The 13,970-nt window shown below is 37.5% G+C and overlaps 1 protein-coding gene and 1 pseudogene across 1 annotated transcript; both read left to right on the top strand.

Moving 5' to 3' along the window:
- The first annotated feature begins 2,444 nt into the window (after nucleotides 1-2,444).
- LOC105043251 (peroxidase 5-like) lies at nucleotides 2,445-6,106 on the top strand. Its single transcript, XM_010920725.4, has 4 exons — nucleotides 2,445-2,684; nucleotides 2,875-3,063; nucleotides 4,483-4,648; nucleotides 5,480-6,106. The coding sequence occupies exons 1-4, from the start codon at nucleotides 2,475-2,477 to the stop codon at nucleotides 5,887-5,889; spliced, it is 975 nt and encodes a 324-aa protein (XP_010919027.1). The 5' UTR covers nucleotides 2,445-2,474; the 3' UTR covers nucleotides 5,890-6,106.
- A 5,581-nt stretch (nucleotides 6,107-11,687) lies between these two features.
- On the top strand, nucleotides 11,688-13,295 carry LOC105043258 (peroxidase 5-like; annotated as a pseudogene).
- The last annotated feature ends 675 nt before the right edge of the window (nucleotides 13,296-13,970 follow it).

Genomic DNA, 13,970 nt, shown 5'->3' on the forward strand with positions numbered 1-13,970 from the left:
TTGCAGGTATGGAAGAGAAAGTATATAAATTGAGAAAGATATTGTATGGGCTAAAACAAGTGCCAAGAGCGTGGTACAGTCGAATTGATACCCTCTTTCAGCAAGATGGATTCCAAAGAAGTGTAAATGAACCCACTCTCTACATCAAAGTGAGAGGTAAAGAATTTCTTGTTGTTTGCTTATATGTGGATGATATGATCTATTCGGGTTCATCATATACTCTTGTAGAAGAATTCAAGAAAAGAATGATGAAGGAATTTGAGATGACTGATTTAGGACTATTGCACTATTTCTTGGGTCTTCAAATTTGTCAATCAGAAAATGAGATTTTTCTTTCACAGGAGAAATATACTTACAATATGTTAAAGAAGTTTATCATGCAGAATTGCAAAGGTTGCAGCATATCAATCAATGCAAATGAGAAACTCAGACTAGATGATGGAACTGAGAAAGTTAATGAAGTATATTTCAGGAAGGTAGTTGGAGGATTGATGTATTTGACACACTCTCTGCCTGATATCATGTTTTCAGTCAATTTGATCTCCAGATTCATGCATAGTCCGTCCAAGCATCATTTGGGAGTGGTGAAACGAATCCTCAGCTATATACATGAGACAATTGATTATGGAATTTGGTACTCTCCTGTAACTAACTTTGAACTTGTAGGTTTTACTGATAGTGACTGGGTAGGTTCATTCGATGATAGAAGGAGCACTTCAGGCAACTGTTTCAGTCTCGGATCTGGAGTAATATCCTGGTTGACAAGAAAGCAAGACACCGTGGCATTATCTTCATCAGAAGCAGAATACATAGCTACGACATCAGCAACATGTCAAGCAATTTGGCTACGAAGGATCCTTGAAGATATTCATCAAGATCAAAAGCAAGCTACCACAATCTTCTGCGACAATAAGTCAACTATTTTGATGACAAAAAATCCAGTCTTCCATGGGTGATCAAAGCATATAGGAATTCGTTATCACTTCATTAGAGAAGCTACAGCTGAAGGTACTGTAAAGCTCCAGCACTGCTCAACACATGAACAGGTTGCCGACATTCTGACCAAGCCACTACCATATGACAAGTTCGTCTACCTAAGGAAGAAGCTTGGCGTGACTGATTTTGCATCAAGAGGGGGTGTTGGATGAGTGCTGCAAAATTTTAAGAGTTAGTTATGCAGATTCACCCCATTTTGAGAAGAACTAACCCCATGTTTATTTCTGTTATCCAGGTGACAAATTATGAGTTTTTGTTTACTTAGTCTTTGCAAAAAAATTGGACACAATCAGTCCATGATCTACCCATGTTCTTAGTTCTGTTTACATCCTGTATGCCATGTTCTTCTTTATTTATAGCTCTGTAAAGCCTATTTAAAGGCAGTAGATGTTAATCAATGAGGAAGTTTATTTTTAGTATATTCTCAATTCATCTTTGTGCTCCAGCAAATCTATTTCCTCTTCCCTTTAGTTTTTCCACAGAATTCTGATGTATATATGCAGAAGTGCTTGATTTTAACAGCAAACTTGATCAAGCCTACCACCGCTTTATCTCCAACACGCACGTTGTTTGATGGCCGTCCATTCTCATCATCCATGAGTGCGTCGCATCCTGTAGCCGCAGGGTGTCCCGGCTCAAAAAAAAAAAAAAAAAAAAAAAGGTTAAACCAAGAAATTTCGTTGAGATTGGTCCACTTGGCAATTACAGGAATCTGCTATATATAGCTCGATCACCAGAGGATTCCTTCTGGCCTTCTTGTTCTCACAAAAATGCAAAATTCCTAAACAAAACAAAATCTCAACGTCTTTCTAGAACACGAGATTCTATCAGCCTCAGTGGCCAATAGAAGAGTCCGTCCATCTCCACAGCCCTCCAGCTCACCTCCAAGCACGCATCCACCAAAGTTCAATAGATTCCACGTACGTCTCCTTCAGTCCAACTCGCCGGCTTATACTGACCCAATCTACCAGTCGCAAAACCATTCACCACCACTCTCCGCCAAATCCACCATCGGATACCCAGTCAAACCACACGCATGAAGCATGGCCTACAATCCCGTCGCTAATTGACGCCATGCAACTACGTCGCCGAGCTCCGTCTTATTTTATCTCTCTATCGATCTATCCCCATGAAAACCGCCGCTATATATACATGATGGCCTCCACCAACGTGGACGTGCCGCTTAGATATATCTGTTGACCACCTCCGGCCGCCTCCTTCCTTTCAATGTTTATTATCATTACGGACCCATCTCAAAATACGCCCAGCGTCGTCTTGTGCCCGCATGGAAGGCCTTTTCCGCACCCACTTGCGAGCTGAGCCGCGCTATTTCCAGCGTAATTCCCGCAGACCACCATTCCCCGAATGTTGCCTAGCACCTAATTAATCCAGTATCTTCGAGCTATAAATAGGCATATGCTGAAGTTTGGTTAGTGCCAAAGTAAGACTTGAGTTGGATTAGAGAGAGAGAGAGAGAGATGGGTTTTGGGGGAGAGATTGTGTTAGCGGTTATGGTGGTTTTGTGCTTGAGTTCTCAGCTGGAGGCTCAGCTTCAAGTGGGGTTTTATGACACCACATGTCCACAGGCTGAGATTATTGTGAAAACTCAGGTCACCCAGGCACTTGCTAGTAATATCGGTCTGGCTGCTGGACTCGTGAGAATGCACTTCCACGACTGCTTCGTTAGAGTAAGCTGACCTGGGCTCTTTATTCATGCCTACCGCCTTCCTCGGTCGACCCTGATCATTATAATATATAATATCCTCAGCTTCCGTGTGATGTTCAATAATAGAGATCAACAGAATTGAGGATAAGTTGGAAGATGATATATAAGAAGTATATGTAATTATTTTCTTGTTTCATTATATGTGCATGCAGGGCTGCGATGGGTCCGTTCTCATAGACTCAACTTCAACAAACACTGCAGAGAAGGATTCTTCGATCAACAAAAGCCTCCGAGGTTTTGAAGTCATTTACAGTGCTAAGGCCCAATTGGAAGCTACGTGCGAAGGAGTGGTTTCATGTGCCGATATACTTGCGTTTGCAGCAAGGGATAGCATTGCACTGGTAATCCTATTTACCATCGGTGTACTGTTAATATACTAAAACGAGCTCTTGGGTGCCAAATGCTGACGCTATTTCGGCGAATTTGGACCCGTCACACCTTTGGTACGTAAAAAATCCGATATAAAAAAAGGAATGAGGCCACGCCCCATCCCTCCTGGTTGGCTTGCTAAATAACCTGCTTATCCCTTCATAGTTAGACCGTGCCTTGTCCAAGAAAGATATTACTTGAAGCGCGACCATGCCCAAAGAACATTTGGTAAAGTCATTGGGTTGTGGTTAGGGCTGCAGGTTGGATCAGGGACAGGCACAAGCCAAAGCCAATTTATATTTTAATCAGGTTAAATAGTTGAACCCAAACCTAATTCATCAATTCCTTTAAGTTGGATCCGGTCGGAATTTGTACTAATTTTATCAATCTACCAGATTTTTGGGATCAAAGTGGGTCCAAAATAATCCAAACACCATCATATAATGAATATATAAATTGATATCTAAATATATTATAAACATATTAACTCACAAAATAATGCATATTCTATATAAAATTTCATTGATAATTAACCATATATAACTATTATAATCAACAATGTAAATTATTCACAAATTAAAGATATGACGAATTTTTTAAATTCAAGGAGGATTTTGAAATATATAGTATGCTAGCTTTGAATCGGTTCGGATTTGCTTGAGTTTGAATTGGAGATTTAAGGATCGATCCAAATCCAATATTCCATATCAAAATAGGTTCTTGATTTGGAACGGAGCTTAATCCAAAATACTGTGATTTGGATTGGACCTTATTAAGTTCAGATTTGTTTCAAATCAGAAACGAGCCAACCTAATTCACTTGCAGCCTTAGTCGTGGTATCTAATGACTTATCTTAAATCCCTCCCGTTTTTTGACCTTTTTAGCCCACGATAATGAAAATTGCAAACAAAAAAATAGTCTAAAAGAACCACACAAAAAAAAAAAGAAAAGAAAAAAAGAGAAGAACCAAAAACTAGTATATTTTTTCAAACATACATATCAAATCAAAGCTCCCAATTCATCACCATGCTACCTAATCATCTTTTCATTTGAATAAAATAAGAATCATGACCCATCATTATAATTAGAGACACCCATCATTATAATTAGAGACAAATATAATTTTACAACGGAGGGTTGTGGGCATTGCGGGAAGCCTATCTATATAGGTTTTGGGACTTCGTACATCTACCTATTAGAAGGCAAATATCAGTTGAAATTGGTAAGAGAAAGCCAGCCACTTGGGTCTTGGACATTGACTGCTATTGATTGACCATGAACAGAAAGCTCTATGACCACGCGCCTTGTGAATAGCCCATGCGGATCATGGACGGATTTCTTAATTATGAAGATGTCCTAATTACACCTATGTTTCTTAATTTGTTGTGCAGACTGGAGGGCTCTCATATCAGGTCCCAGCTGGAAGAAGAGATGGAACAGTCTCATTGGCGTCCGAGACATTCACTAATTTGCCAGGACCAAACTTTAACGTTGATCAGGTCACCCAGAGCTTTGAAGTTAAAGGCCTCACGCAGGATCAAATGGTCACTCTCTCTGGTAAGGCCCGGTCACTGACTCCTGGCTTGTATTTGAATTTTTCTGGGTAGCAATACAGTACCATATTGTTAACTAGAGTCGCCCCGATCTACTTGTTGAACCCTATAAAAATTGGTTCATAGCTATGCACGCACATACATGAAAGCACGCTTGCAAACATGCGCGTGCATACATTAGTCCAAAGGTTCCAACATAATTTAGATTGTTATTTAGATTTTTCCTCTTCTATCATGATTAATCGGAACGTTGACTGAGATCTCCCTCTATGGCTTTTACAAAGGAATATTGTAGATTCTAGCCATTATTAACTTGTACATATAAGGAACTATTTATACGTTTACCAGGACTACCTTTTAAATTATAAAGAACTAAGGGACTAATATGAAAATCAAAAAGATATGAGAGACTATTGTGAATAAACTATGAAATCATCATATAAACTAAAAATAAGAAGGTCAGATAATTCCGACCATTAATAACATAAACTCTGTTAGGACATATATTCCATAAATAGTTGTCCAAACTTATGGCTAACCATACCATGAGGAGCCATACACAATAGATTACATAATTTCACGCACTAATATTCACGTTTAAAGAATTGAGGAATTAATATGTAAAGTGAAAAGACTATAGGGGCTAATATGCAAAACTTTCTTGTTACTTATTTTGACTTATGGTATAAAGCTTTAATCTCCAATTATTCAAGAATTAATAAAAGGGATCTATTTCGACACCGGGCTAAAGCATAAGAATCTTCAATCTCCCAAGATAGAAGCATTTTACCTAGTAAAAATTTAACATTGGCTTATGGTTGATTTGCTTTTGTAGGGGCACACACTATTGGTCGGTCCCACTGCAGCTCCTTCAGCAATAGACTCTATGACTTCAGCACGAACACGAAACAAGATCCAAGCTTGGATGCAACTTATGCTGCCCAACTGAAGCAGCAATGCCCCCAGGGGAGCACCGACCCAAACTTGGTGGTCCCAATGGACCCTCCCACCCCAAACATTGTGGATACCAGCTACTACAATGACATCCTAGGGAATCGAGGCTTGTTCACATCAGACCAAACCCTCCTGTCGGAAGCCGCAACTGCGAGCCTTGTGAGGCAGAATGCCGCCAATTCATTGCTGTGGCAGAACAAGTTTGCAGCGGCCATGGTGGCAATGGGTCAGATTGGTGTCCTCACCGGAAACAATGGAGAAATACGTCTTAATTGCAGGGTTATCAACTAAGGAGTGCTGGGTTCCCTTTTATCGCCCGCAACAGAGTGGAGGTTTAATTCTGTTGGCTTCATAATATGAATCCATGTGCATGGATCAATCCAATGCAAACATAAGATATGTGTGGTCTTATATATGACGTACCAATGTTTTGTATCAAAAATAAAGATGCAATGGAGGTGCTATAAAATGATTAGAAAAGGAATAAGACCAATCGTGCATAATGGCTAATGGCTCGGCATAGTTAAGTCTTTGTCAATAATTTTCCTAGACTGGATGCATTGACCAATGTCTGCGCTTTCCCTCGTGCAAAATAAACAATCTTAAGTGGGGTCCGACTGCTGCTAAGTATGCCGAGTTTTCGCCCCAGCGGGAAGGAAGGAGTGAAATTTGCAGGGGTGGCAGTCGGGATCCAATCAGATTGGACAAAGATCAGATCAAAATTTATTCATTTAAATTTTATTTATTTATTAAATAAATTAAATATTTAAATTTAAATTTAATTTATTTATTAAATATATAAGTTGATCCGATCACATAATCTATTTGTTAAATAGGTTATGTTATGTTAAATAATTTTAATGGATTAAACATATTATATGGATCGAATTAAATAAATTAGAAATAAATTAAGTAGATTTTAAATCAATTAAATAGATTTTAAATAAATAAAATAGATCAGATTATAATCTGATTTAATTATTAAATAAATAAATATGATTAAATATGTCAAATATCAAAATTTAAATTTAATTTATTTAATAAATATATTCAAATAAATTGATCTATTTATGATCAAATTGATTTAAGTAAAACCCAACCATATTTAAAGCGATTCATTTGCGGTTCGGATTGACGTGCCGGAACATAAATTGCCATGCTTAAAAATTTGTATGCTATAATATGTTATTTGGCATGGCTTCAAATTTTATCTTTCACGTGAAAGAATGAATCATCTTTTTCTCTGCGATGTGTACAACTGAAGCGTATAATAGACATTATGAGATCTATGTGGATTAGATGAAAGAGATATTTTAAAGTATTTTGAGATACGTGCAATAAGGCATTGTCGCATTGATTGAGGTCACAAAAAAGAAAAAGCCCAATCATTCTATCGCATAAAAGATACAATCCGAAACCATGTGACATTAATCTCGCCAAACTTAAGTGGTTTTAATTTAATGTTTCTTTTGCCATATCTAGTTGCAAATGTGCTGTGTTGAGGTTGGAGATATGAAAAATTATTACTGAGGCAAATTATTCCAAACTAGAGTATTTTGAAATATATGTAAGTAGATGAATGATAAAGGATGGAATGTTTTGAGATCCATACAATAGATGGAGAAGGATAAACTGCTTTGAGATTTAAGCAGATAGATGAATAATAGAGGATAAAATACTTTGAGATATATATAGGTGAATGAACGATGGATGATGAAATATTTTGAAATTAGTGTAGATGGATGATAGAGATGTGATGACCTAAGCCCAAGCCCAAAAAAAAAAAAAAAATTGGGAACGGAAGAAGACTCCCAAAGGGAGTCTTTTTCTCCGATGAATCTCGATTGGAGAAGGGTTCTAGGACTCTTGAAACTCTAGGACCCTCTATAAATAAGTCTCCTCTCTCCCTCTCGAGCCTCCACCGGCGATCGTTGAGCTCAAATTTCTCTCTTTTTTCCTTGGAAGCCGCGGCACCCTCTTCTTGTGTTTATCGAAAATCGAAGGTCGAAGAGGCCATCGGAGTTCAGATAAGGGTTCAATCTTTCTTTCTCTCTCTCTTTTCTTTCTTCTCATGGTTTTAGACTCCTTATCGGCCGTCGAGATCATCGAAAATTTCATGAAATATGAAATCTCTATTCGGTCGGAATCTTTTCCTCTCTTTTTCGGCCACTGACGTTGCCGGTTGCGACGTCTCATCCCAGAGACTGGACCCTCATCTTTTTCTCTCTCTCTCTTTCCTTGAGTGCTTGGCTACCGACGACTGGCCAATGATCGGAAATCATGAAAAAAGGGAACAGATCCCCTATTTTTCGAGAAATTAAAAAAAAAAACTTCGCCGACCGAACCTTGCTGTCGGTCGGCCTTGCTCCATTACCGTCGATCGGATGCCACCCACCTCGTCGGAGCCCGAGTCACTGGGGGGGACCTCATCGGTCTTCCCCTGTTTTGGCCCAAGAGAGGGCCGTGGGAAGAAGAAGGAAAAGGAAAAGAAAAAGAAAAAGAAAAAAAAGAAAAAAATAGAAAAATAGAAAAATAGAAAAAAAAAGAAAAGAGAGAAATTTTCTCTCTCCTCTCTCTCCTTTCTCTCTCTTTCCTCTCTCCTCTCTCTACCTTCTCTCTCTAGATTCTCTCCCTATTTTCTCTCTCTGCTCTCTCTCTTGAATTTTTTTTAAAATTTATGGATTTAAAAAAAAATTCTGAACGCTGTCATCTAGTCGATCTGTGTGAGGATATTGGATTTTAAAAATTTTTATTATTTTTATTTGATAAAATTTTGATCAAAAATATGATATTTGACGTATCAGGTCCAGAGAAAGATTTTCAAGATTTCTAGGATCCCTAATTTGGATTTTTTTTGAAGTAAGTAGTGTTTTACTTTTATTGAATTTATCTGATAAATTATAAATTTAAATTATATAAATTCATGGCATGCTTGTGATTGAAAATATTTGTTGAAATTAATTATGATTGAAAATAATTGTTGAAAAATTATTTATGATTGAAGATATTTGTTGAAAATTTTTATGGATGTATGACCATAAAGAATGATATGATTGATTTACTCGAATATCACTTATTTATATTATTATTGAAATAATATATGAATTGAAAGATGATATGAGTTGACAACTTGACTATGTAAAGGACCCCGCCAATGAGGACATATACGTTGGCAAATGATTTATCCTGAGGATTTATGTCGCCATTGAAACCAATGACATGTCGCCAGAAAGATCAGTGACAAACCGCCAGCGAGACTAGCGGTTCTGAAGGACTTTGCTGCCACATGATTCGTAGCCTACTGTAAGAAGATATGCGGTATTATGATCCTGCCACAGAAAAAATGTGGTCATAGTTCATGGTTGATAAGAAGAACTTAAAAAAATTGATGAATTCAAGATGATAAGCATAATTTGAAATTATGATGAATTAAAAGTTTATATTTGATTGATAGTGTAATGAATTAAATTATGAATTCATGAATTTACATATTGTTTATGTTATTATCAGTAAACAGATATGTACAGTATTATTGCCTGATTTATTCAGTTAAAGGTATACATTGCATACTGAGCTATTTAGCTCATAATGAGTTTACATTTTCTTTACAGATCTAAAAAATTAGCGTGATACGGAATTCGGTTGGGAGAGCGATTAGAGATGGAGTTGGTTTATTTGATTCAGGATTTTTCTCAGAATTGATGTAAGATTTTCATTTTAAGTGTTGACTTTGTCAGACAATTATTTTCTTTTTTTGATACCGAGTTTTGATTTGTTATTTGAACTAAGGTTTGATCATTAAGATTGAAATTTATTTAACTTTATGTGTATGATGTCATGGTGAGATGCCTTGCATGCTTATAAGAAAAGCTTCCTATGAGTATGCGGCGGTTGTCATGACCTTCGACTCACAATCTCGGGTCGGGGGCGTGACAAGAGGATAGAGTGCTTTGATATCTATGCATGCAGATGGATAATGAATGATGGAGTGCTTTAAAATCTATGCAGATGGATGGATGAGAGAAGGATAGAATACTTTAAGATCTATATATGTAGATAGAAGGATAATAAAGAATAAAGCGCTTTGAGATTTATATAGATGGATGGATGGTAGAAGATAGAGTGGTTTAAGATTTATATAGGTGAATGAATAATAAAGGATATAGTACTTTAAGATTTGTATAGCTAGATAAATAGAGGATAGAGTATTTTTAGATCGCATGAAAACTACGATTCAACTTTTTTAAACCAAGGATGTTTCGAACTTTTTCTTCATTTTATTTATGGTGTCAAGATCTAGATAGGTATTTGGGTCTTGGTGGCTCGATGAAACTTTTCAAACTTTTGGGATCTAAGTATAACTGATCCAAACTTAAAGGTGCATCAATAATTTTTTTTTTTTTTTTAAATAATGAGATTAGATTGGGCTAATCCGTTTCTTTCTATTTTATTCCTTTCTCATCCTTGAGCACAATTCTGGAATCAAACCCTCGGCCTCTTGCTCAAATGGCAAGAGGTGGTGCCATGACAACTTGGCCCAGTCTGAATTTGTAGAATAGGCATCCAAAACTAAGTCCTATAAGTAGCAGTCTGAACCTTACGTTCAAAAATAAATATCCCATCCAAAGTTTACTTGAACCTTGACCAAGTCAATCTTATGACATTAATCCAACTTAGTCGAACCCAGTCCCAGACTGTGTATGGGCTGACATTTTGAAGATTGCTTGGGCTTAGGTCGTCAAGTGAGGCCGGGAATGAGTTGATTATACTGATTGAGTCGGGCGCTGGCGGAAACTTACTCGGCCAAGTTGCTTAATTGAGTCATGCGCTCTCTAGTTTAGGCATAATAAAGCTCCATTGTCAAACCAACATGGTAGTATTGCCTTTTTATTTTTTGTCCTTTTTCTTTTCCTCGTTCAAAGCAAGATGGAGAAGGTTCAAGAAAAATGCTGCAGACTGCTGGCCATCAAATGCTATCCTGACATAAATATAAAGTCAATGTCAACCTGTTAAAGCTTTATTTCAAAGTGATGGTGTAATGAACAACCTAGGGAGATCCTATCGAAGAATAAAAGAGTGGGAGTAAATCAAATATTTATAGTGCTTACTTACGGCTTATGCTTGGAAGATTTAGTTGATGTCAAACATGGCCACGTTCCTTTTAAAGTACTCTCAAGTACTAAACTTGGATGATCTTGTAAAAATTATTGAATATATAAAATGTTGAAGCAAAAAGGTGACATGTTTTGCAAGACTAGGGCCGGAACACCTTCAGTTGACACTAAATCTAGTTCCTTGACGTTCCTTCACGGTTTTTATCTTAAAAAAAATCTTATCATCATCCATGTCTGGATGAGGGATGAAACGAAGCGTGTGAGCCACGTAGACATAGCCTAACCAGCACTACAATTGTTAGCCGATTCGCCGGCAATATGAACGACAGCGAGGGCATTATGCCAACGAAGATTGAGGTAGTGGTGGGCAGTCTATCATGGATTATTATGTAATTTTAACAGAATAAAATTGACCACAAATTAACATCCATCGCCTTTCTGCTGGCCTCTATAACTTTTATTATGGTATTATTATATATATATTATTTTCATATCTATATATTGTTTAAGTTTGTTCTGTGGCTTGCGGAACAGCTTAATGTAAGTATCTTTTGCTACGCACTACGCATATATAAGACTTAGAATGCAAGAATAATAAAACCTGATAATATGATAAACCATTTTTTTGCTCGTGGATCGTACACTTGGCGCATTTTAGAAATCATCCGCTGCACATTCTTCATGTTTAAGATGCCTTAAAATGTGTTTGGTCACAAATATTATATATGGCTGAGCCATGGTTAACACCAAAAATGCTCATACTATAGTATCTCCTAGGCTATATGAGCCACAGAGATGGCTCTGCTATTCTTTATATCAATCTTGGATCTTACCAAAAGTAGCTAAAAATTTATTAATTAAAAAAGTTGGGCTCACTCAAATCTCCAAGGCTTTTGAGGTGCGCACAGGAATTATGATGCGAAACCAAATACACTTTCAAACAGAACCTCATAGAAAGTTCTTTGTTTAAGCGCCATGCACCTTCACAGGTGAGGACCCTATATCATTTGAATCTTTTGACCAATACTTTGAACCAGATCTATTTGAGTTGCTAGCAAATTGGATCCTCCCTAGACTTTAATTGAGTTGGAGAGATCCAATTATCAATCATAGACCATTATGTGATATACAAACTGTGGCTGATTGAGAATTGCAACTATGGTTGAACTAAACTAAGGAGGTCCTAATTAAGCTCGATCCTTAATTTCTAGCTTATCACTAATGAGACATGTATTAGATTCAATAGCTTGATTGCTTTGTTAGGGTTGGTTTCCTAGGGTTATCTCTTTGTTACTTGGTTATCCTCTCTGGCTTGCCTTATAAAATGACCTGTCTTGGTTATATGGTGCAATTTTTAGCTACGAAAGTTTAACAAGAAATGTTGTGGTCGTTCTTTGCCGTCTAACATCCTTAATTTGTGTTTTACATCGAAAACTGGGTTCTAATGCCTCTTATATCTTCTTGCGTTGTAGCTTGCATGGTTTTGTATTGGACGGACAACTAATTACCGCCACCTTTATATTTAATAAATGACATTGGGATGCTATGATGTTAGGGCTCTGATGGATCAATTCTCATTGATTGGATGCCAAATAACATGGCGGGGAAGGATGCTCCACCAAACAATCCGATTCACTTCCTCAGTTTGTCAATCCCATATGCACCAATCAACACAAGCCTTGATTGTAGCAAGCACATTAACATTTCTAAGACTTCAAAAATGATAGAAAGGAACATAAAAATTTCTACGAGTGTATGATCGCAAATAATAAACTTCTAGCTGGTTGACATATATGGAGTTTGCACATGGTCATCTGTAACAGTTTGTAACAATATTGGTTATTAATTCGTATCTCATCTTGCCTAGACTGGAGGACTTTTCTATGAAGTCCCTGCAAGCCAAAGAGATGGAAGGGTTTCAATAGCAAATGAGACATTGACAAATCTCCCTCCTCCATCATTTGACCTCAACCAACTCAGTCAAAGCTTTGCTCGAAAAGTGTTGAGCCAGGATGAGAGGATAATCCTCTCAGGTATTGTATTAGAAGCATGCATGCACACACTCTCCTAACACTGTGGTGAGGGCTAAAGCTTGAAACAAAAGTAATTATCTAAATTCTTGTAAATGCTTTTTATAGGGGCACATAGAATTGGTCGGTCCCATTGTAGCTCCTTCAGCAGCAGATTCTACAACGTCAACTCAGCCTACAGCCAAGACCCGAGCTTGGACCCGATCTATGCAGCCCAACTAAAGCAAAAGTGCCCAAATTCGAGCAGTGGTGCAAACCAGGTGGTGCCAATGGATCCAAACAGCCCAAAGACGTCGGACACTAGCTATTATAGCAATCTCTTAGTGAACCGTGGTATGTTCACTTCCGGCCACACCTTGATGTCAACCCCAGCAACGGCAGAAAAGGCGAGGCAGAATGCAGTGGACTGGTTGGCCTTCCAGAAGAAGTTCGGAGAAGCAATGATTCGAAGATGGGCAAGATTGGAGTCCTCACTGGAAGCGAGGGAGAGATAAGATGCACCTGTAGGGTGGTGAACGGAGTATTCTATATATTGACCACATGCATTCACTAGTCCATGGTGCCTGATGTTCTTTTGTATATTGGCTATTTAATAGCGGTTGCAAGTATTTTGAAGGTATTTGTGTTTTGGGTTGGTTTTCAGCATTTATTTTGAATCCTTGAGTGACGTGAGAACCCATAGTGATGATGTAATAATAATGTCGGAAGACATGTTTTCCTATGTAATCCAAAGCCAGTGACATTGTTGTTTTTTTGTATGTATCGTAATAAGAGGCCTGAAGCCTTCTCATTCGCATTCTTTTGGTGATTATCGATCGAGTTGCTATTTTTTGAAAAAAATAAAAAGAAAACAAAATGAGGGGCAATTTGGGCAAAACACTGAACTTCATTCCGAACAACGATCATAAGTTTCGTATGCTTCATGGATCTAGCATAAGATAAATGTGAAATTTAGGTATGATTCAGTAGCATGCACTCTTAACGGTTTCAAACTAGGTCATTTACGAGACATTAGATCATTAGTATCCTCAAAGGACTCATCTATATGGGAGAAGTTGTGAGGACTGTGACTATGGGTTCGCACTAACCTATCAGCTATAATGAAATTATGGTATTGGTGCAATGACATAATAGCGCTAATCTGCTTAAGACCCTATTTATTCATATTGTATTTGTGAGTTATTAAAGTTTGAACACAAAAAAAACTTGATTGAAGGCCTAGCTTATT

This window comes from Elaeis guineensis, chromosome 4, assembly GCF_000442705.2.
Source record: "Elaeis guineensis isolate ETL-2024a chromosome 4, EG11, whole genome shotgun sequence".
NCBI classification, from domain to species: Eukaryota; Viridiplantae; Streptophyta; class Magnoliopsida; order Arecales; family Arecaceae; genus Elaeis; species Elaeis guineensis.

Coding starts and splice junctions, on each gene's coding strand:
- LOC105043251 (XM_010920725.4), top strand. CDS start 2,475: ATGGGTTTTGGGGGAGAGATTGTGTTAGCGGTTATGGTGGTTTTGTGC. Junction 2,685..2,874: donor TCCACGACTGCTTCGTTAGA/GTAAGCTGACCT, acceptor ATGTGCATGCAG/GGCTGCGATGGGTCCGTTCT. Junction 3,064..4,482: donor CAAGGGATAGCATTGCACTG/GTAATCCTATTT, acceptor TTTGTTGTGCAG/ACTGGAGGGCTCTCATATCA.